Raw genomic sequence first — 23518 nt, forward strand, 5'->3', positions numbered from 1 at the left:
AACACTTGATTCCCGCTCTGACCCACACTGACTTGTGTGATCTGTGTGTGTTTATGCACAGCTTACATCAGGCTAATGTTTTAATGGGTGCTAAGTGATAGAAACAGTACATTTAAGGACAGGATGTAAGTGTGTGTGTGTGTGAGCGTTTCTGGGATCTATTAGGATACACTCAACCTTACAAAAGCTTTAACATTGCCTCCATCTTAAAGTGTTTTGGGGGCATTTTCATGCCTGACAGTAGAGAGATGACAGAAATCAGGGAGGAGAGAGATGGAAAATTACAACTAAAAAATGTCCCTTTTTTCTGGAGCGCCTCAGCCATCAACGTAGTTGACAGGTTGACCTTTTGTAATCACTGTGAGCTCCTAAATTTGCCTCCGGCAGAAACAAAACCTTGTGACGTGCAAAGCATTCAGTTGAGAAGCTGCTCATAAAACAATATGAGGAAATTCAATTTCTTCCTCGTTCAAAATCTCTGCAACTCAATAAACGGTTGTCATGTTGCTTGCAGAAATTGTTTGTTGTTTGCTGAAATTTGTTGTCATGGAAAATAAAGCAAAAATGAGCTTTATTTTGTTTTTCAGACCCTACAGGCACGTGGACAGTTGGAATCAATCTGTAAATTTCAGTCAAGACTCAGTGTGGAGTTGAAGATTTACTTGCAGCATATTAATAAAGTCACAAAAGTAGATTATGTCTTACAGTGTTTTATGGTAGTTTACAAAATGGCCCAACGCCCTGATGGTGCTGATTTGTGCTGCTCTGAGATCACTTCTTTCTGTTTATGGAATTATTTTTATTATCCCCTTAACTCGAAACTCAAATCCGCCTTTTCCCAGAAGATTATCTACAAATCCTCTGTTTCTGTGATTTATGTTGTCTGCAGAATATATCTGCAGATTTAGGCGACCTTTAACCCAGTCACTGATCCTGCACGCCCGTCTTCATTGTCAGGCTTCTTATGCCAGCGCACTGTAGCTGAGGGGTCATGTTCTGTTTACTGTACATTCAGCACTGGCACAAAGAGCGTACACACACACACACACGCACATACAAACACATGTAAACAGCACGCTGCACCCTCACAGGGAAGCTGCTCAGCTATGCAGCTCAAAGAGAGTGACCATCCGTGAAAAGATCAACAAAGGATCGTGGATTTACCACAGCCCCTCAGCTGTTATTGGACGAGATCCAGCATAAACATATGGGATTGGCTTCCATCTTGTTAGCTGCATATGCTGTGGTACAAAACCTATGGGAGAGTTAATGAGCACTGTGCCCTCTATGTTTATTGTTGCCAGCGTCATCGGTGGCCATTGGTAACCAGGAAAAGATCAGCTTAGATCTCAACCTTGTTATCCTCTTAAGTCCTGAAGTGGTGAGTTATTATCAAAGCAATCGGTGTAACACCTGACAGGTGGACTTCAGTTCTTCACTGTAGGATGAGACTTTCTGGTGTCAGGTAGGGGACGCCCTTTAAAGTGAGGTAGATCACCATAGTAACACTGAGTTGAGGGTGTCAGATCCAAATGCCCTCTGAGCAGTCGCCATCCCAGAGGATCACAGGGCCTTGATTAAAGTTACCTTCAATGGAAATTACATCATGAAGAAAACTGATATAAATGAAAATAAAACCTCTCTATATATTCATAAAAATTTAGAAAATATCTATAATTACTCTGAATGTCACTGAACGCCTTCTGGCTTATGTTGGGGCAATAGTGAGACCATTAACTGACATGTTAGTGTTTCCTTTTTAACCTTACTGGCTGATTAAAACAGTGTTATCACTATTATTAGCATTATGACTATTATAATGACAAGGATATTAATAGCCTAAAAATAATAACAGTAATTACTATAAATCCCAATAAACTTTAAAGAGGCAATCTAAAAAATAGCATTAAAGCTGTGTAAAACCACTGTGCACTACCTTGTCAGCACCAAACAGCAGACAGACACAGTTAATGACAAGCTGTGGTGAACATATTGGAGCATTTAGAAGCTAAAGATCCAGATGTTTCCCTCAGGAGTTGGTGGAGACCAAAAACAGAGGTGAAAGGAGACTGAATATTGCACTCACAGACATTCGCCATCTTTCTGTTGCGTTATGCTACAAAAGGCACGGCCTCTTGGAACAGCCACTTTTTGCCATGATTCAACTGACTCATTCTCTATGGAAATCTGTGTTTATTTGCTCTGTGGGCTGAAGAGCTGAAGAAGCTCTCCTCACAAGAAGCACCCCCAGGAGAGCAAATGGGAACTGATAGGAAGTCTCGATCCAGGCACCAAAACTCAATTGATTACAGTTGAAGTAATATTATAGCTGCAATACAGTTCCACGCTGCAGTTGCACTATGTTGAAAAGTACTGCTATGATGGCATCTTAAATTTAATATGCAGTTTCAAGCAAAATAATGTGGAAAGTCAGTCAATGCAAAGCCTGGAATTAATTCCAGGCATGTTCCATGTTATTCAATGAGGATTTGATGCGTGTACTTAACAGCTAATTCAAGTATGTGTTGACATTAGCAGTCACAGCGTAGGCCTAAACAATGATCTGGCTGCCTGCCTCGCAACATCATACCCACCCCGACATGGGATTTTAAATCATCTGCTTGACTGACAGCTCTTTTGCAGGTGTTCAAACAGTCTTTTCGGCACTTAGTATTCTGTACCGATGGCAGCCGAGGTCACAGTGAAAACACAAAACCTGAGCTGGCGCTTTTCTAAACCTGCAGTAGAAATACATACTGTTGAAATAAAACTTAAATAAAGCAATGGAATTTGAGGCTTTTACAGTAGAGCTGAATAGGAGCCATTTTTACTGCTCTGGCGATCGGTCGAACTAATGAGTCTGTGAAATTCTTTTCCCTCCTGATATTGACATACCAGATGCTTGCAATTTAGAATCATCTAATCAGTTTAGGAGCCTGGCGAAAAAGGTTTTGCCATGTTTTCTTTATTTCAATGAAAACGTGAGTGACTTCCTCTTTGGGCCCAGTGCTGTGAAACGATACTGTACACCCTCATCAGCCCTCCCACTCCCTGATGTATGTGTCAAAACACCCAATTCTGCTGCCAAGTTGGAACTCAGCATATTTTGACTCGTTCTCTTCTTACTAAAACATCGCTGAGCCAGAGACTCGGCATACTTTATGAGATTTCTCCGGTTGTGTTTTGACTCATAATCTCAACAAGGCAATTAAGATAATATCAAAAAACTGGAAAGACTTTGGAAAGGATTTCGAGATAACTTTTGACCTGATGCTGACAGAAGATTTCTAATGTTTTATGAATGAATGTTGTTTGCCTTCTTGATAACATTAAATATTTATGGTTAAATAAGCAAAAAGTGGTAAGTTTTCGGGAGAAAAAGCATTGAGCATCACGACAACTCTCTGTCTGAGGGGACACTATGGGATATGACGTGCAATAATGGGAAATTATGTGCAATATCATAGACATAATAATAAACATTTTGAATTAACCATTACTGTATTTAAGACATTGGACGTACACAGCTATATGGGACTACTCATGCCATCCTTACTGTTAACCTGTGTACATCTCTGGCATTGTGTACATTTTGAATTTGCACCTTACTAACTATTTTATATTTGCACTCTTCATACTTTGCAACAATTTCCCTCATGATAAATGAAATTTTTAACTGCCAGTGCCGTCGGTGCCGTTAACAGGGCAAATTACTCACATGTGTCGTCACATTTTGATTCAAATGTTTCTAAGCTGTGATTGGTGCACAGCAATATCTCTTTTTCCATCTAACTCCTGCCCACCTCAAACTATGAGCACATGGAAAAACACAAATACAGAAATATTTTATGAGGAACAACCTAAACTGGCAGAAAATTATCTACAGGTGAATGAGCCCGTTGTTCATGACAAGAGACTGACTAAGGAAGTAGTTTTTTCAGGGCCTTTTTAATGTTTGCTCATCAAGCATTAAACGTGTGTGTGCTGGTGTATTTTTTCACTCTCATGTGTGGCCTGACTTGCTCTCCTGATAGTTTACTTGAGAGGAAGAGACAATGGGAAAAGCAGGAGAAAAGACTGACATCCAAAACTTGCTAATCTCCATCTAACCTATTTCCCGGGAGGCAGCTCGCTCATCTCTACAGAGAAGAAGGTCAAGAGGTAAAAAAAAAAAAAAAGCAGTCAGGGCACATCTGCATATTCTGCATAATTTTTGTCCCTTTCATTTGTGCCACCTCGGCCTTCTATGATATCTCGTTCTGTGCATGTAAATCACTTCATGATTTATCACTTATTTTCCTCTTCCTCTCTGCCACGGCATCTCTCTGTTGCTCAGTCAACAGCTCCTCTCATCTTTTGTTTAATTTCAGAGGATAGGTGGCAGATTAGCTTTCTTGTTGACAGGCTTTAAAATTGGAACAGGGCTGTTGCATTTGTTGGGTATGATATTTCTGCTGATCTAGCACCGCCAATGTTGTAGATAGGCTATATGTGAAGTTAAGCCATTGCAGACTATTTCTGATGAACTGGGCCAAACCTCACTTGTAAATGATCAAAAAGTAAAGTTGAAGGTTCAAAATCCCAGCTGCTGTGTTTTTAAAGACATGTACTGACCCCTGGGTGGCTTTAGGTCTGACATACTGTTCATTCTTTATCCTGATGGCTTAACAACCTGCATCCCTACATGCAATTAGCTAAAGTTTCAGTGGGTTTTATGCGTCAGCTTGATGTCAGTGTCACAGGAACTTGAAGTAGGGCAGGAAGGCCGCTGCTGAGGATGTGGTCATGTACTGACATGTGCAAGAGGGCGGTAATGCAACATTGTGGCTGACTGGGCTGCTTGTAACTTCAGAAAGCATCTACAGCTACCTTGATATAATGTTTCTTTGTGGCACTTGTGGAGGACAGCATTCTGTGCTCTCAATTCATGTGTGATTCACTGATGTTATCAAATTAAAAGTGTGAAAACTGAGACATTGTTGGATGTTTGGATTTCTTTCTGCTGGTGCAGCATTCCTCGCAGACTGCGGCCCATCAAGTATTCACCCAGAGAAGGAGTGCACACATCTGTTTGATCATTGAGTCAGTCAACAGTAGACCTACGTCATAGCCAGGGTTCAAGGGAAGGACATGTACTGCAACACCACATAAATAGATGTTGATGTTTGAAAAAGTTAAAGCCAACCTAAACATGACTCCTGCATATGGTTGTGGCTGCAGAGGTTGGGTAAGGGGTGACCTGCTGTTGTAACTGCTTATAGTTGGGTTGTTGGAGTAATTATTTAGACTGCGTTTACCCCTAAAACAATCAAACGTAAGTTACGGCTGAAGCAGATTCATATTGGAGCCAAGATGTTGCTCCACTTCCCCTGAATTACAGTAATCTGTTTGAGGCTGTGGCACAGTCCCTGTTTGTTTTGATGTTAAAGGTTGTGACCGTGCCATGGTGACGGGGCATGAGGGGCTGAGCCTGAGGAGGAGGGGAGGGAGAGGAGGGGAGGTCAAGGACACACTAACAGAGCAGCAGAGCAGTCTTCATTCTCACTAGGACATTAGACAGACGTCAGACTTCAGAATGTCAATATTAAATCAACTGGCAAATGACCACAGCTGGTTTGCATCCCCACCGAGGAGGCAATAAGAATAAGATCTCAAATGTGGAGGAGGGATATTTGGCTGGGCTCGCAAATTAGATCTAAACACATAAACCATGAGTCATGAGGCTCTCTGCCTTGGATCCAGTGTCATCTTATCTCCAGCTCGTTCCTGTTCGCTTTGAGTAACTTGAGTCAAGTCTTTTCTCTCGGTGCGTCACGGTTAATTGTAATAATGGACGCATTAAAATGTTGCTGATGTTTTCCAGTTGAGCTCAGTGAGTTGGAGGTTATCGCGTAAGAGATTGAATTCCTGCTGCAGCCAGCCGTGCTGGAAAACAGATCCACTCATAGCACTTTGGTAAACTTCAAGCTGCACAAATGTGCGAGAAAAAAGACTTCAAGGACGAGGACCTTGTTCTCCTTTGACTAATAGGATCTTGGGAAAACTTCCAGCAGAGCTGGTCTGCTTTCTTCAACAAGCCAGAATCAGGCTCTGGAGCAGGGGTCATCATGCTTTAGCTCTAGAGGTACCCATTAGCTATCGTCTGACGATAGCTTAGCCTCTGGGGGCAAGCGGCAATGTTTCGGGGCTTCTGGTGTAGCCAGCAGATATCCAGATAACAGATAATAGCTATCCAAGACTCCCCCTTATGTGCACTGCTCATTGTTTTGTCATCGTTGATTAGCAAGTTGGCTTTCAAACTCGAAAACAACTTGGCATTTTAGCTAACCCTCTATAAATGGATAACTGAGAATGCAGATCCATGAAAACAAAGCTAATAAAAAGCTAAATCGTCGTAAGTCAATAGACTATGGGTTGCACCTCTTTTGCTCTCCACACAGATGGTTTTACCTGCATGCAAACAAAGTCAGTTCAAACATGATTGCTCAATGCTAATCTGACTACAAACAGAAACCAACATGCTTTTTGTCCCTTGCCCACAGATTCTGCATTTATACACAGATATCAGTTTATAGAGATTACTGGTAGGCTGACCTCGTTTCCTTCGGATGCAGCCACTTCATCTGTTTTCCCTTAGCATTAATGCTAAGCTTCTAAGCACTTACTGTTTGCCGGCTGCAGCTTTATATTTATATAATTTATATTCTTATGATTATATCGTATAAACAGGAGTGCTAGCAATCATTTCATCTAACTCTTGGCAAGAAAGTGAATAAGCATACTTCCCAAAATGTCGATTTGGATCTTCCAGTTACAGTAAAATACTTCTGTTGTTCAATTTGCTTGTTCATACCGTTTGTAGCCGCTGTGCCACAGTGACGATGTGTAAATTTCGGCGAGATCACTGCGAGGAGACTCCATTCATTCAATATCTTGTGCGAGAAAGTGCATCCATACATCGTCATTTGGACCCAGTACTTTTCCACTTCTGTCAGCACTCCTGAGGAAAGACTCCAGATCCTGCACATCAAAGCACAATGTTTCATTGTGGATTAGGTGTGTCTGTTTGTGTGTGTGCATTTGTCATCTGTGGTCATTGACTTGGAAAGTTACCGGGTGAAGCTCTACCAGCTTTCTAGGGCTGAGGGAATAGTTCTGCATTCATTTGAAATGAATACAAATCGAGTTCAAAGAATCATCATCAGCTCTGGCGTCATCTGTTTGCTCACACCCACATTTGATGGTTAAAAGCGTCTTATATGGTAATCATAAAGTTCACATCTAAAGAAATACTGAGGACTTGTTTTGAGAACTGCATGTTCCACAAAACCTCCCCCCAACAGATGTTACTTGAAAGGTGTTATCTTTAATACGCATGAACCTCCTTAAAAGTACTTGAGCGATCAACACGGCTGGCCTCTGTTGTCTCCACCATCTGTTTCTCCTGCCAACCAGCTCTTTGTGTGCCTTTTTCAGTTGTCAACAAACCTAAAGATGAGGATCAGGGTTCTTAAAAGCCACTGTTAATTGTTTGTTTAGGGACGACCTGTGTGACATGTTCCAGAGCCTACACCACCAGGTCAGTCCAAACCTTTTCTAATCTGGTTGGTCCAGTTATCTGGTCCCAAAGTTCAAGCTCATTTGTTGACCTTTTCCCTCCTCATCTCCTCTCATCAATGCAAAATGTGTTTTTGTGTTCTTCTTTCTTTCCTGTGACCTTTTAGGAATCGACTGTGTTTGAACACAGACTACATCTGGATGACTCCAACAGTTTTCTGGCACGAATGCCTTCTTTTAATAATCCTCACAGTCTTTATTTTCAGGACAATGCAGAAATTGCCAAAAAAATAAAAAATAAATCTCAGAACTGTGACATCTATTTTCATCCCATTACAAATTAGATCAGTGAGATGGGGTATTAAACTGTCATAAATGTGGGTGAAAAGCACATTTTACTTAAAGTTTGATACAACATAATAAAAGAAGTGCTTGATAGAAATGTAATGCAACCTCCCATTTCCATGATAAATAATGTAATATACAAGCACCAAGGACCATATTTTGCTCTAAGACTCAGTGATCTTCCATCTGACAAACTGCAATTCAAGTGTTTATTGTTATAATAGACATCAGCCTCATTCAACCCCTGATAGACAGTATGCACATCAGAGAGCAGGCCTTAATCAAAAAATGATCATTCGTCGTGTGTTTTAATTGAATCCTGGCTATATGTAATTTGCCCGAAATAAAATTTAGAATCCAAAAAAATAGAACCATTATTCAGGTTTGCATGATTTTTCCCAACATTTCAAACAGGTTGTGCTCCCCTCCGTGACTTTAATTCATTTATCTCTAGCTTCGGCTTAAATCTGATCATGTCAAGGCCAATATGTGAATCAATTAAAAAGGGAATTGACCTCCACCTGTAACTCAAGCAAACTGTGGCCCCTGAAAACATCCATCATAGAAGAGTATAGGAACTATCATCAAACCTCTTGAACCTGAGACTGTTATTGCTAATCTTGCCCTCCCGCTGCTACATGACATTGTGTCAGCCAGGTTGGTACCATATTGTTCTATTATTCATCTGGGAAATAAAGCATTTTGATGCAAGTTTTCCAGACTTGAAGAACACTGAATCAATGTTACGCAAATAACATTTCCAGGAATCAAGTGTGCAGACGTCTAATTAAAGTTAAGGAGCAAACTGTTTTATAGACCACCACAGAGCTTCTAAGATTACGTAGGGAGAGAGTTTCTTTCCGTAGGGCTGCAACAACAGAGATGGTTATCATGCGCATAAGAGAAGCGTCTCATGACCAGTGTCTGGAACTGCATACTGAGTTAATTAACAGAACATGACGTGCCCCACCTGGCTCGCTGCGGACCAGCTGGAAGCTGTTGTGCTCTGGCATTCAAAGCGTCTCTGAGGTGATACCGAGAGCCTTCCATCCACTCATTTGTCTTTGCTCTCTGCACGTTGGCTCTGCATCTCCCGCTTTGCCATTTGTTTTCATTTTCCATTGGCTAATCCACAGGAATGGCATGGCATTGAAAATTGGAACAAATACACAATGATCTACTGTCTTGTCACTTTCGCTTGGGTTTGTTTTCTCTCGCTTGCACACACCACTGGTCCATACGCCGCCATTGATTTCTATTAAGCAGGCCCCGGCACTTTGTTGTGCTGCCGTCGGTTAAATGAGTGTCCAAAACAAGATGTTCCTCAAAAACAGATGGCTACAGCTTTCCATTAAGCCTTTTCATAGTAGCACCGAAGTGTGTTTGTGACTGATTAGTATGCCAATTGAATATTCCATGGATCTTTGAATAATGTGCAAGAACAACTATGGCTTCCACTGTCTAATGTGAAGAGGAAACTGTCCTTTACACAGAGGCCTTTGTAGATGATAATATCTATTTTTATCTGTTTGAGTTTCATAGACAGTATAAGCTAGATGGGGATGCAGAAAACAGCAGCGAGGAGGCTATCACATTACATAAATGTTATAAGCTTGAATCAAACTGGATGTCTGCAGCGCTCACTGTGCATCGCAATCTGCAGGTCCACAGAGCACTGGCCCACTTTCACCCTTCCTTCAATTTACACCAACAAAATTGAGCAAAACCTGAAGGTGCTTTGTTACATAACAAGACCCTGCTTAACAGGTTGCATTACTTTACATTTGACGCCCTTCGTAGGTTAATGTATGAGGAACTCATGCTTTATTAGTTGTTGTCTTCTCTCTGATTGCACAGTGTGCAGATGCTGCCAAATTCACTGAGACCTCATAACGACCATGCGCACTACGTTTCTGGAGACAGGTCTGTGTCTGAGAGAGAGAGAGAGAGAGAGAGAGAGAGAGTGGGGGGGGGCATTTAGCAGGAATGCATGAAGATAGTCCACGTGTAGTCTCAAAAACGCTCGAGATGTCCCTCCTTGTTCTGGGTGTTCTGGAAGTGATTTAAGCGGAAGGCTAATAACGCCAGAGACTACCACGCGCACAGAGTACCTGCTCGCTGTGTGTGTGCGTGCGTGCGTGCGTGTATTGGGGCGGGGGGAAGTTGGACATGATGGGGGCGTTTCCAGCATGAGCGGCGGGTCACTCGCACATATTTCCTGCGCTCCCAGCTGTTGGGTAGAAGCACTGGCTGAGCGCAGTCCTGCACAGGGTCTCTAACTGTACCGTTTGGCGTTGAATGCCTGAAACAACGACTGGATCTCCTCGTTCATAACAAGTGCCTACAGAAATGGAAACATGACGTCGGGTTCGGAATGAGCTGGAACAGCGGAAACGCTGCGTAACTGAGACAGCACGCCGTCACAGACGGGGGACTGGTGCGTCCTGGCACCGCAGAGAAGCACCAAACTTCACTGACGAGCTGAGCATCATTTGGAACAACACTCACTGAGCGCGTTACCGTGGACGATTTTCTATCATGTAAGATTGTAATTATCAACTTAAGATCCAGAATAGGGGTGCAAAGCGTCCGTGTTGTGCTCATTTTGCTCTCTCCAGCCGTGCCAATGCTGGAATGGCTTGTGGCTCTGTGCATTGTGATCCTGGTGGTCTTAATATGGCCAGGATCCAAGAGCCAGCCGGACGCTTTGCTTCAAGGACTGGGGATCTCGCAACAGGCAACGAAGGACAAGACCGGGAGATGCGTCTCCGACCGAGAGGGGAGCGACGGTGTCCAGGCGGCCAGTGCGGGTGCCGTGACCGCTGAGAGAGCACGCACCGTGGCACTGATCTGCAAACCGTCCGCGCTCGCCAACTACCTCCTGAAACATTGCAGGACTTTCAGTAATTACTCGCCGTGTGCTGGCTGGACGTGGCGGGCCAGCGGCTTCCTGCAGAGCGTGTACGAGGCGTGCTGGCCGTACGACAGCCCGGTCCAGTTTGTGCGGGACAACCTGCAGCTGAGCGACGATGGGCTGGTGGCCTTGGACTGGGCAGTGCCATCCTACCAGAAACGACGCAGGACGTCCAGCCACTCTGCCAGTCCCGTGCTGCTCATCATCCCAAACTCTTTTGGGAAGATCACTAGAAATGTGCTAAAGGTAATCTGTGCGTTCTTCTTAAAATTATCTTATTATAGAGATGATGGTACTTGAATATCCATAAATGAATCATATTCATAGAGAAACTGAGCAGCAAGTCATATAATAGAGCATGATGATAATAAAACACAGAAGAAAATCATAAAAAACTTTAAACTTTTCACAAACCTGATGACCAGTATTGAGTTTCCATAGAGTCTGCATGAGAGTATGTTGTGCGCTATTCTCCACTGTCTAAACCAACAGCAGCAAAGGGTAGAAGCCAGAAACATGCAAGACACATATTTAATGCATGCACAGGCAAATACTGGTTGCAAGTTCTTCGACTAAAAGAGAAGTCAGACATTCAGTTATTTCTAAGAGACATGAGGAGATGCCATGTGCAAATCAAATTTGGCAAAGGCAGTCGTGTGAGCTCAAGTCATGGCAAGCCCAGTTTGGAGAAGAAGAAAAAAAAAGAGCAGATGCGGAGGCAACTCCAGTCTTTCAACTGCTCTTTCAATACACTGACTGAGGTAATTGAGTGAGGGATTACAAAGCATCGCTTGACTTGAGGGGCCTGGGGAAGCGCAGCACTGCTCCACATGAATGCCTGCTGGCTCTCGCGCCACCCTGGGCACCTGGCATCGTGCTCGCTCGTTTCATTTCATACCATGAGCTCTGTGTGCAAATCCATCACAGGCTCAGTGTTAGGCCCCTGTCAGAAATAGCAACTCTGCTAAAGAAGTTTAACAAACCCAAATGGGTTTGACATGAAGCGAGAGCGACTAAGTTCTTATGTGGATCTATAAAAAAACAACAAAGAGAGGAGAGGAGAGGAGAGGAAACAATGGCGAGACAAAAATAGAGGGAACACATAGTGTGAAAAGGTTTTAAATATGTGCTGACTTTGAGCCTCGCCATGGGGAAAAGAAAAATGATGGAGAAATGAAAAGGTAGTTGTCACAATGAGACAGATCTGTGCCTCGTGCATCATCAGGGTACAGAGTATTTGTGATGCTGTCAGCCGGTTACGCTTGGGAGGCCTGGAAGCTGAGGCACCACAAGGGATATACACCAATTAAGATTGCTCCTGTCACTGCTGAGATTCACTGTGCATGGCCCAGAGTGTGTGTGTGTGTGTGTGTGTGTGTGTGAAAGGAAGATAAAAAGAGCACATGTTTGCGTGGCCATACACACACGTGGGTGTGTATCTGTGGCACAGAGAGGGGAGCGTAGACTCCTTTTGAAGCACATTTCAGGAGCTCATGAATCTATGATCTATTGATGCAGCTAACTAGCTGTCATACACAGTGCAGTCTTTCCAGTGGCTTTGTATTTGGATCAGAATTAGAAATGTGTTCATCCTTAAATATGCAAAATATACTTCATTTGTTCATTCTTTCTTTCAGGCAGTCAGTTAGCTGCTTAGCTAAGTCACTGTTCATTGAATTATATCTCATATTATTACATGCAGGGTTCTTTGCCAGATTATTTCTTTGCCTGGCGCAGTGATCCCCGAGAGTTTATTCATCACCATGAAGATCCTACTCTGCCTGGCCAAGAAAGCCTAACTGCAGAAGCTGCAAATGTGTGCGACGCTGTGGGAGCAGCGAAGAAGCGTATTTCCCAAACTATTCCTTTAAAGCAGTGCTACGTTTGTCTGAACTCTCAAGTTCAAGCAGGTCTACAATGACAGCTACCCCTCCAGAAACCGATGATATCTCCTGATCTCAACCAACTTCAAATCACGAACATCAAAAAGAGGTCAAAGAGGCCAGTTTAATATCACGGAGGTGTGTAAAGACATGTAGGAATGAGCCCAATATCCAGTGGCCTGTGATCGCTGTTCAGAGAAATGCGTTGAAAGGCCATAAATGTTCCTGGAAGCAGACTTCCAGCTGCTGCAGCCGTCTTGCCTCACATGATTTACACCCGTCACACTTTCCTGACAGGGCAGATAGATTTGTGAGCAGTTTTACTATAATTTTGCGACCTAGTTACAGTCACAAGCGTTTTATTCAGCGTGTTTTTGGCTTTCAGTTCTCACATCAAGCACTATTCAACATTCCTTATGGATGTGAGGTATGATATAATCTGGTCATCGTGTGTAATTTACCTTTCAACACTTTTTCAGGCCATTCATTCCACTTTCTGATTACTGAGGGAGCAGCTTTGGAATTTTCCAAATTCCTTGGGGGATAGGATAATAGCTCAGCTAAGTGGAAAAGATTTACCATTAACAGTGACGATTAGACCAGTGAGAGAGGCTATAGTAGCACTAACACTCCATCAGTCAGAGTCTTGGACATTTCTCAATCATAGAGACATTACCAGCACTACAAAGCACCACGCAGCTACAGTACAGGGCACAAATATACTGATTTATAGCTACTAAGGAGACTGTTGATGAAACAGGGAACCAGTAACAATGAGGGGGCACAGACGCAAGTGGGGCATCAGATCTGTGTTTTCCATCCTCTCATCTCTTTGTGATTTTTTCAGTTTGAGACAGCGACTTGTTTTTTTTGGTGTCGACTCTTGGTTTCAAAATGGAACAATGTTTATATGTGCAAAGAACAGGAGTGTGTGGAGTGGACAGACGGGGACACAGAAGAAATTTACCCCCGATGTTCAGCAAACTGCTCATTTGTCCACTGACCTTTTCCATCATCAGTGTTTTGCATAATCGGAAATATGCAAACTGCACATCTGGATTCGGCAACACTTCTGTCTAAGACTCATGTGACACATTTTTGCCAAACAGTACAGCATACTAGGTATTAATTTACCTTAAATATAGAGTCTATGAAGAGAGTCTAAGTCCATTTTTACGAAGGCTCGCTTGAACAACAGTCGGGACTCCGGTTCTTGGCATTTTTACTGTGGCGTTATCTTCAATAATTGATAGCTGCTCTCCCTTTGAATGTTTGCCTGTGACGCTCATCACTTTAAAATTGAGATGGGAACAAACTGCCTCGCAACTGCAGAATACATTTGAAAGTCCACCATTTTGTCTGCCTTTGTAAGACTTCACCGTATCCTGACTTTTTAACTTCCCAGTCTTCCCCAGCGGTGCAGCCATGTTGAATGGAAGGAGAAAAAAATGATTCTGCTGAAATGCAAGAGATTAAAGAACAGCCTCTTTTTTTTTTGTTTTTTTTTTGGCGAACTATATTTAGGTCGCATACGATTAGTTAGAACGCTGCCAACCAATTAACAATAAAGCTGGCTGTCATGGCACTTATTATAAATCAAATAGAGTAATTTTTAATGTAGATTTTCAGTATTTGTTTGAACTGTCAGAAAGTTTCTTGCAAAGAAGTAATGCTGGGTGAGCTTATCTGGTAGTATATACAATAGAGTCATGTCGTAGGATGCATTTGAACATTAAATTATTCCACACAATTGTCACAAAAGCAAATTGTTGGCTACGCTCCCACATATATTTAACCCAGAAGGGCAAATCTGTTCCCTGGACATGTATCACAGGCCTGTTGGAGAGTATTTAGGCAAACTATTGACCTGAATAGAGGACAGAGCATTGTAGCAAGATGCTTTGTTGCCTCTAAATGGCCTTTAATCGAATAACATCCTTAATTTAACTTGATTTGTGGCAACATGCCCCGATGAAGCTGCTGAAGTTTGTTTCACACTAGAGGTGGTCTCACTGAAGGCGATGACATTATTCAATATGCTTTGAAGGGAATGTTGTTGGACAGCGTTTACTCAGAGAGGGTGAGGAGAATGAATGCTACTTCTTGCATGTGTGTATGAGAGCTGGCATGTCGTCCAGTGTCTGGAGGAATTTGTCACTGAGCTGACAGTTTATCAGCTCTGACAGGAAACTGCTGGAGTCGCTGCTGTTAGTTTTTTTTTTTTTTTTACTGTTTCTGAAATTGAAGTTGGGATCTTTAAAAATCACACTGTCAACATAACACGTTAGGAAAAGTATTGCCAGAAACCTCTAAAAAAGGTGAAGTTATTGTATTTATTTGTAATCAAATGATTGAACAGATCAGAGTGGACTCTTCCTGACCAGGTAACAGTGTCAGCATCCTGCATCCTGAAGGTGTGTTTAGTATCTATCTCTGAGCGGCTGTGACTCATTGTGTCTGTTATTGTGGGAGATTCACACAGTGTCTGATGTTAGCTTACACCGTGTTGCTGTATTAATACCTGAGCAGGCAGCACAAGCAGGACGAAATCACTCCACACTCAGTTCGCCTAATTTAATCTCAGCCGCAGCATTCATCACTCAGCCCTGGCTCATGTCTGCAGCTTAAACTGTGAAATATCTAATCGTGCATCCTAATATCTTTGGGAATTAAACTGAACTCAAGTGATTTATATTCACTTGAAATTGCTCTCTTCCCCTCCTCTCATGAACTCTCGAATCACGAAGGTTCAAAACAGAATCTGTGCATTGAGTCGGGGAAGAGGCTAATGAATGAGCAAATGAATGATGTTGCGGCGTATTAGCCCTGCTCTGACGCTGCCTTCTCATGTGTCTGGCCGAGTAAATCCTCCTTTCATTTAGACAGCCGGAAAGTGGCTGAAGTGCATCTGCAGTCTTTCTCAGCTTGTAAATATTTAATGCAGCGATTCTGCAGCTCTTCCTCACCGGCATCTCAGATTTAAAGCAGGAAGTAACTCTTTTTTTTTTAAACCGACTGTTTATTTGCACAGGCTACCAAAAGCTCCGCCAGTGGTTCTGACCACAAGCTTTCAGCTGCCGTGTTGAGATGAAGCAGAGTGACACTGCAGATGCAGAGGGAAGACAAACCCCTCCTTGCGTTTCCAGACACTGTAATGGATTCGGATAATTTATTCTAAAGGTAATATGCAGAGCCTTGACTGGAACAATCTGTCATTTTCATTCCTTCTCTGCATGGAGAGATTTCCAGTGTAATTTGTATAATTATCATTTCTGCTATGCTCCGGATCAAAACTTTCCAGAGTTATTTTTCCCAGTTTGTGTAATTATAAGCTCAGGCTTAGGCTTCTTAAGGTCTGATGATGGGTAATGAGTATTTTGGTTTTACTGCTCAACCTTCTGGATATGACAGAAAAAAAACAACATATGAGAATCTGTGTTAATTATGTTACCAAGACTCACTCACAGACTTTAATGAATGAACTAATGTTTACAATAATCTAATCTGCAGGCAGGGCTACAAGAAGTCATATATTTACTCTGATCTCCGTCCTTAACACCAGCAGGCACAAGGCCAGTAAACAGTTTACTGTAAACATGCAGAGGGGAAGAAAAACAGAAAAACACCAGCAGAGCCGTTAAATTTGGAGAGCCAGATCCTTCAGAGCCTTAAAAGCAAAAGAGAATGATGATTAACGTTTGGGCCGGAGAGATGAAAAAGCTTTTGGGTTAGAGATTCAAAGTGTAGTAAAATGTTTTTTAGGTGCCGAATGAAACAAAAAGTCTCATTAAGTTTACATTTCTTCATGAATTTCCACTTTGATCTATAATATTTACATATTTCTCTGAAAGAAACATGGAAGTCATCACTTCTCATTCAGTTGTATCACATTTTCTTAAAGTTTCATTCAGCGTCAGTGACTACAGCCCGGTTATCTCATATGAAATGAACATAATAAAAATAGCTCTCTATTGAAGAAACAATGAGGGGTGATATTTCTCTCCACAGTGCAGCCGACTGAAAGAGAAGCCTTCCTGCCAGAGACATGAGATCACAGGTTTCCACAGTCAAACCCTTTCTGCTCTCATGTGCCAGCTTTGCTCCCAGCCCCAGTACAGGGTGAGCTAAACAGCTTGCTGTGGGCTTCATGGACATCACCGCAGCTAATGAGATTGTGCATAATGTTTGCCTTCACTGAGGCCTCCGCAGTGTGAGAATGGCCTCAAATTCCTGGACGTTCTCCACTTTAAGGCCGAGCAACATGATTACTGTAGCTGGAGATGAACTTCTCATTTATCAGTAGTCTACCTGGTTATGGCCCCATCAGGTGTTTCTGCATGTCTGCATGTTATTATACTTAATTCCAAGACGACAACTGCAATGTACTTCAAAATTTTGTCTTACTGCTCATTTACAAAGGAAAATAAGTTGATATTTATGTATCAGAGAGAAAGCATCTTGTTATTTTGTCACTTGGGCCACATGGTGAAGGCAGTATCCTGGGCTGCATCTGTGCAGAACTGTATCACTAAGCAGCCTAATACTGTACATCTGTCTCACAACATTGGTTCCTCTACTGTTCAATCAAATATAGGTGAAAGTGTAAGAGGAAGCAGCATGTGATTCAGTGTTATGAGTAAATGTTTACATGTTCTTTTTTTTAATGCAGTGTTGACATTTGAACCTGTTCTGTAGTATTGGTTAAGCAAAAAGGGAGCAACACTTAATCCTGTAGCTTTACTGTATTCTCACTTCTACCAGCAAGGTGTTACAACTGCAAAAACATTTAATGGAACAGAATGAACGCTGATTTCTTTCTGCAAGTAGACATTGTGTAATTCTGTGGTATTACAACCAAGAGACCGGGTAACACCAATTCCACCACGTGGCTTATTCAGAGGGGAAAAAAGAGGATTTCTCATATGTAAAATACTAAGCATATGCTCCCAATCCATAGCACCTTCACCTTTTTGAATACATCCTTTGATGATTTTTTTTTCTACTCCCGCTCTCTGCAGTTGTGTGAGACGGCACTGTCCCATGGCTACCTTCCGGCTGTTTTCAACCGCCGCAGCCACAACGGCACCCCACTCACCACCCTGAAGCTGCAGCAGTTCGGGGACCCTGCAGATCTGCGCGAGGCCGTGCGCTACATCCGCTACCGACAACCTGCAGGAAGGCTGTTTGCCGTGAGCGAGAGCACCGGGTCGGGCCTCCTCCTGTCTTACCTGGGGGAGTGCGGATCGTCGAGCTATGTGACAGCGGCTGTCTGCCTGTCACCCGTGTTCCGCTGTCAGAGCTGGTTTGAGAACGGGCTGAGCCGGCCCCTGCAGTGGGCGTTGGTGCTCTACCAGAAGATATGTCTCAGCAGGTACGGAGAAACAGCGGTACTACAAAATCTAAAAGGCAAACAAATCAACACTTTAGCCAGATTTAGCAAAACTGAATAAAAGTGCATCTGAAATGTCAGCAACAATCCTTCCTTTCACTTAAAACACATGTGCATGTGCAACTAAGTAGGGTAGCTCAGAGTTGAACCAGAAAAATGTTTAGCTGACCCAAAAGTTTGTCAAAACCTGCCTGATCATCTGAGTGCTTGTGCCTCTTTGACGTTTGAATTCTTGTTAGTAGCTCTGCTGCGTTTCCAGATGTTAGCAATTAAGGTGAATATTTATCAATAGGAACAATGGCCAGAACTACAAAAATAACATAACCTGCAAAACAGTAATAATTATTAAGTAGATTTCTTGATGCAGATATGCAGTACATAGAAATCCTAAACCTTGGGATCATAGTGCATTAGTTTAAGTGAGCATTATGAGTTTTGGAAGGCACAAATGAAGCTTCATAAAGCTGCTGAATGTCTTTACATACTGTAATACACTGAAATGTGGAAAATTATGAATTTTCAGTCAGCCAAAGGAGAGAAACACATAAATGGGCAATGAAAAACAGATGCAAGTGCTCACCATCCATTTACTGGAAAGGCAAAGACAATTCAATCAAGTTACTGTAGCAACAGATGGCCTGCTCAGTGTCAAGTCATTGATTCTGAGAGACATTGTGACCCTGCTTAAGTTTCCCGAATCACTGCCGAGAAGCGAATACGAGACCCATGCAGCTCTTCAAAATTGATTTACTGGTTTTCTCTTGCCTCTGTTTATTTGTGTGATTGTGTTCTTTTTTGTGCGTGTGTGTACTCGGATGATATGAATAGGTACAAGACTGTGCTGGGTGAGACCATACGAACAGACGCCGTGTTTTCTAGCTGTTCCTTGCGTGGCCTGGAGGAGTCGTTGTTCTGTCAGACTGTGGGCTGCGCGCCAGCAGCATCAACGGGGCCCGGCAGTAGCAGCAACACTGCAGGTGCATGGGATGCTTACTGGGAACGCAACGAACCCCTAAGAGACGTAGACGAAGTGGCTATTCCTGTTCTGAATGTGTGCGCTCAGGATGACCCTGTCCGTGGTGACACCCAATCCACGGTACCCTTGGAACTCTTTGAGACAAACCCACATTTCTTTCTCCTCCTAACCGACCGCGGAGGTCACTGCGGTTTCTCCACCCAGTCCGAGGGGAGTGCCACCGGTGCGTTTGGTGCAGTCAGCTCTGTGGCTGCGCCGAACAGTGGGCCGGAGAGCCGTGGGACCAACTGGAGCCACAAAGCTCTGCTGGAATTCTTCAGGGCGACCACAGACTTCTTTGCTGCAGAGGAGAGAGCGAAGCAGCTCGCCGCAAGGAGGAGGGGGCTGGGGGCAGGCGCAGGCGGGAGGGTTTTCCGCCACCGCAGCGTCAGTACATGCAAACGAATGCCAGCATGTTCTCATAACATCCACGCCATTTACAACTGGCAGAGGTCCTATACACGATGAGGGAGCTTCACGGTAGCTAATGGACTCACTGACGCCTTCTGATAGTGTTTGGATTTGGGAGGTTGTTTCCTGCCTGAATGACACTCAGCTACAAAGTGTTAAGACAGAAGAAACTAGAAAAGTGCAGAAGCTCAAGAACTGAGGTCATAGAGTACTTTTAAATGTTGTTCTCACACACTCGACGGGAGCCGTAAAACACAAGAATAGAAAAAAGATCATGACAGGCCACAAGCCTGCATGCAGTTGTTACATTTAACTGCTCAACAGTTGACACTAAATCTCCGGATGAGTGACTTTATACTGTATTTTTCTACAGAAGACACAAATTCACTGCCAGCTGTTAAAACTGAAGGATTCTGTCATTCCGTCTGTTTTATGAACACACACAGATGTCTGCCTCACATTTTACACCGTTGACTACATTTGCAACTATGTTTGCAACCACAACTGCATCGTCATTCGGGATATCTGAAACCTGATGTATCTTACTGTTATTCTTTTTCATCACTGCAAGGATATTTATTGGGGAGCAAAAGCGCTGAAAGTCTTGTGCCTAGGGTAGAAAATCCAGTAAAAATTTTAAATTAATAGGAGGTAAATGTCAAAAGTGTTTAATGAACTCATGCTGGCATTATCGTGCACATTAAAGAGAGATTACTGTTTATTGAATGTTCTTTTCTGTATTGGGAAATGATCTGTGATGCCCAGAATAGAGGAACTCAAGCGTGATTACCACCCAGTTAGCTTTTAGAGGAAAGTCTGTGTGTGAAGGTTTCATTTTAATGAGCTGGGTGGCTCAGAGCACTCTGTGAGTTTTCCTCTCTCATCATTGAAACCCAGGCTGCTCAGGATCTGAAGGTGGCGAAGATGTGAGGGTGGTGGGTTTTGTACTGAGCAGCTTAACATCGTTTGAGACATTTCTCGAGTTCCTGGAAATGTGTTTATCATTCTCGAGCATTAGGACGTTAAATTGTACAAATTAAAATGACACAAAGTAATAAATATTGTGTTGAGAGCGTTCAGATGAGAAACACATCAAAGGGCAGCTCGGCTGTTTTATAAGCAGGAAAAGGCCTGAAGTTCTGATTTTTGTCTTCTGTTGTTTTATTAAAATGCTATAAACCTGTTTAATGTGTGTTATGTGATGGATTAAAAAGTTGGAATTATAATAAATGAAACACGATGGAAAAACTTGGCAAATACATTCTGTGAGGCAATGTGTCTTGAAAAATAAAAAAAATTAACAATCTCTCCACCCCAGGTAAGTAAATCCTTAGTAACATTAATATCTTGTATATCTCAATTTCTCATTAGTTTTGCTTAAAATCTTTTTTTTTAAAGAACATCACGCTGAAGCTATGATCTGTGGTCTTGTCAAACCCCTGCAGAGTCGATGCTCACAGACGCTCCCTGTTATAGCTCAGTCCCCACAGCCATTCCATGCTGTGTATGAATGGGTGTGTGTGTGTGTGTGTGTGTGTGGGTGGGTGGGTGTGTGACATTCGCTGCAGTGTTTGTCTGCCCACTGAGTCTTATCCACTCAGACAGCTGGGACACAGCAGTGTACACACAGACACACACAAAATTTGTGCCGGCAGACACACTGTCAACACATCCTCGCCATCACACACACACGCACAAACAGAGGGATTCACACGGAAATGCTCACACAAACACACACATGCAGGATATTGTTACACATGCTCATTATCTACAGGAGGATTCACAGTCTCATACAAAACAAAAACTGCCTGTCACACACATGCACACACACACACACATGCACACATACAGGCACTATCCAATGCAAATGACGCTGTTCATAAAACATGTAATACGTCCATAAAAGTAACCTGAAGTGACTCCAAGACTGAATCTGGCTCATGAACCCAACAGAAATACAAAAAATAACACAAAAAAATGTGAAAGGAAGCAAATTTTCAAAAGTTATTTCATTTTCTGTTTTGGTATTCAGGAAAAGTTGTATTGACAAACAGACTTTGCTGCCATTCTCTAATACTGTAGGTTGGACCCAACAAGATACAGACTTTGTTTGCAACTGCCAATCACTGTGGAGGGAAGCGGTTGTGTATTATTTTCTTTCCTGTCCCTGTACAAAACCTGGGGTGAAACCGACATATCTTTGGTCTTAAATCCATTTAATTTTCAGGTTTTGTCCCAAAGAAATGTCAAGCTTAGATTCAGAGGATTGTCACTTCATGCGTAGTATCCTGAGGCTAAAATCTGACCCCATTTAATGGAGCAGAAACCAGAAAAGACTGACGGACACTCAAAAAGTTTCACTGCGTACAACTCTACACATGTATGACAGTAGCCAAATCTACAAGCACGGATCAGAGCAAGAGATGCATGACAAAATAGACAAAACATGGATGAATTTCTGTCTTATTAAGATGTAAGTGGTCATGCAGAAATCTTTGTTTTGTAGCAGTATTTTCGATTGTTTTAAAAGGATCTAATAATGTAATAATGTAAAATGTTAGTGCCTGAAGGACTTAAATAGTTCTTGTCATAGCAGAGAGATCATGCACACTAACATGTCTAGCCAATACACAGTAAATAAAGTACACAAATATCTTTATGATTCAAAGAAATTAAGCAATCTCTTCATCACTCAAGCCCTTTGAGCTGTGAATTCACTGGTCTCTATCACTCCTGTCCAGAAAGTGTGTTTAAGAGTAGATGTTGGCTCACTCTTATTTTGAAATGACCAGAAGGGGAACCATGCAAAAACAGGGCTTGACACAATCCACCCTGTTTTATTGTTGACATTAAGCCTCATCATGTAGGCCTATAAGCAAAAGTAGACATTGTTTCCCCACAATAAACGCTGGCTTTCATTGGCCTCCAGCAAATTAAGCCATTAAGATTGAATTGCCCTTTCCCACTTTGCTTATTCAATTCAGACCCAACAGCCTGCATCAGCGACCAGGGACTGATTTAATTAAAATGACTGATATTTAATTAACAAAGAACCTGACATTCACATCACTTTGAATGAACTAAATCATAGGCTCTCTGAGTTCAGGCAAACACTCTGCTAGCCATTTGTTGAAACAAAGAAAACATGTTTGTATCATCTCATTAGTACACAATGTTTACAGCATTATAATCTTAATGTGAAAAAAGAGGTGAAACATTTGTACAGTATATACATATACATCATATACAATAGAAAATTATTTGCATTCAGTTAACAAGATTTAAGTTGACAACATATGAAATAAACTTTGCAATAAAAAACATGCATGAGCTGTTTTTTCTGTTGTTGTTTATTACAGCCCCTGAGGTAACACTACGAGACACTATGTGTGTGTTAAAGCAAGACTATTTAACTTTTAAAAGAAGGACTAACACATTCCTAATCTTATGCATTAATCAAAAGCTGCATTCATAGATAATAAAACGCACAATTTCTCAGTTCAGCACACAACAAACTTTGCTACTCTAACCTTTTTGGTCTGGTATGACCATTAGCTTTTGGTGGCTAATGTTAGCTTAGGTTTGATAGATATTGCTGTGTAACTGACATTACTGAGTCCAACAGTTGACTTTATGCTTGTGTTACTGTCACGCATGACATTTTCACATTCATTCTAAATTTTATCCAACAGTTGCCACTTATTGCCACTGTTTGGGAAAAGTTTCATAGGTTTATCTATGAAATAATAAATAGTTTAACATTCTGGGAAATATGACCATTTGATTTCTTGCTGAATGTTAGATGAACTGTAAAAATGACAGTGATCTTTGGTTCTAAATTGAGTTTATCTTTGAATTCTCTTCTTGATTACTATTTATGTACTTTGGATTTTCTTTTAATGACATTTTATATATGAATGTTCTTTTGCATTTATTTTAGTAAAGTCCCTGTGAACGAAATGGTTTTGTGGCTGGGTGCACTAGTTTTCTGAAGTGTCAGCTCG

At 42.1% G+C, this 23518-nt stretch overlaps 1 protein-coding gene across 1 annotated transcript; it reads left to right on the forward strand.

Moving 5' to 3' along the window:
* The first annotated feature begins 10148 nt into the window (after positions 1-10148).
* abhd15a (abhydrolase domain containing 15a) lies at positions 10149-20750 on the forward strand. The gene is made up of 3 exons (XM_041940657.1): positions 10149-11062; positions 17718-18070; positions 18917-20750. The coding sequence occupies exons 1-3, from the start codon at positions 10529-10531 to the stop codon at positions 19569-19571; spliced, it is 1542 nt and encodes a 513-aa protein (XP_041796591.1). The 5' UTR covers positions 10149-10528; the 3' UTR covers positions 19572-20750.
* Positions 20751-23518: the final 2768 nt, after the last annotated feature.

The sequence above is a fragment of the Chelmon rostratus genome, chromosome 7, assembly GCF_017976325.1.
Source record: "Chelmon rostratus isolate fCheRos1 chromosome 7, fCheRos1.pri, whole genome shotgun sequence".
Classification (NCBI taxonomy): Eukaryota; Metazoa; Chordata; class Actinopteri; order Chaetodontiformes; family Chaetodontidae; genus Chelmon; species Chelmon rostratus.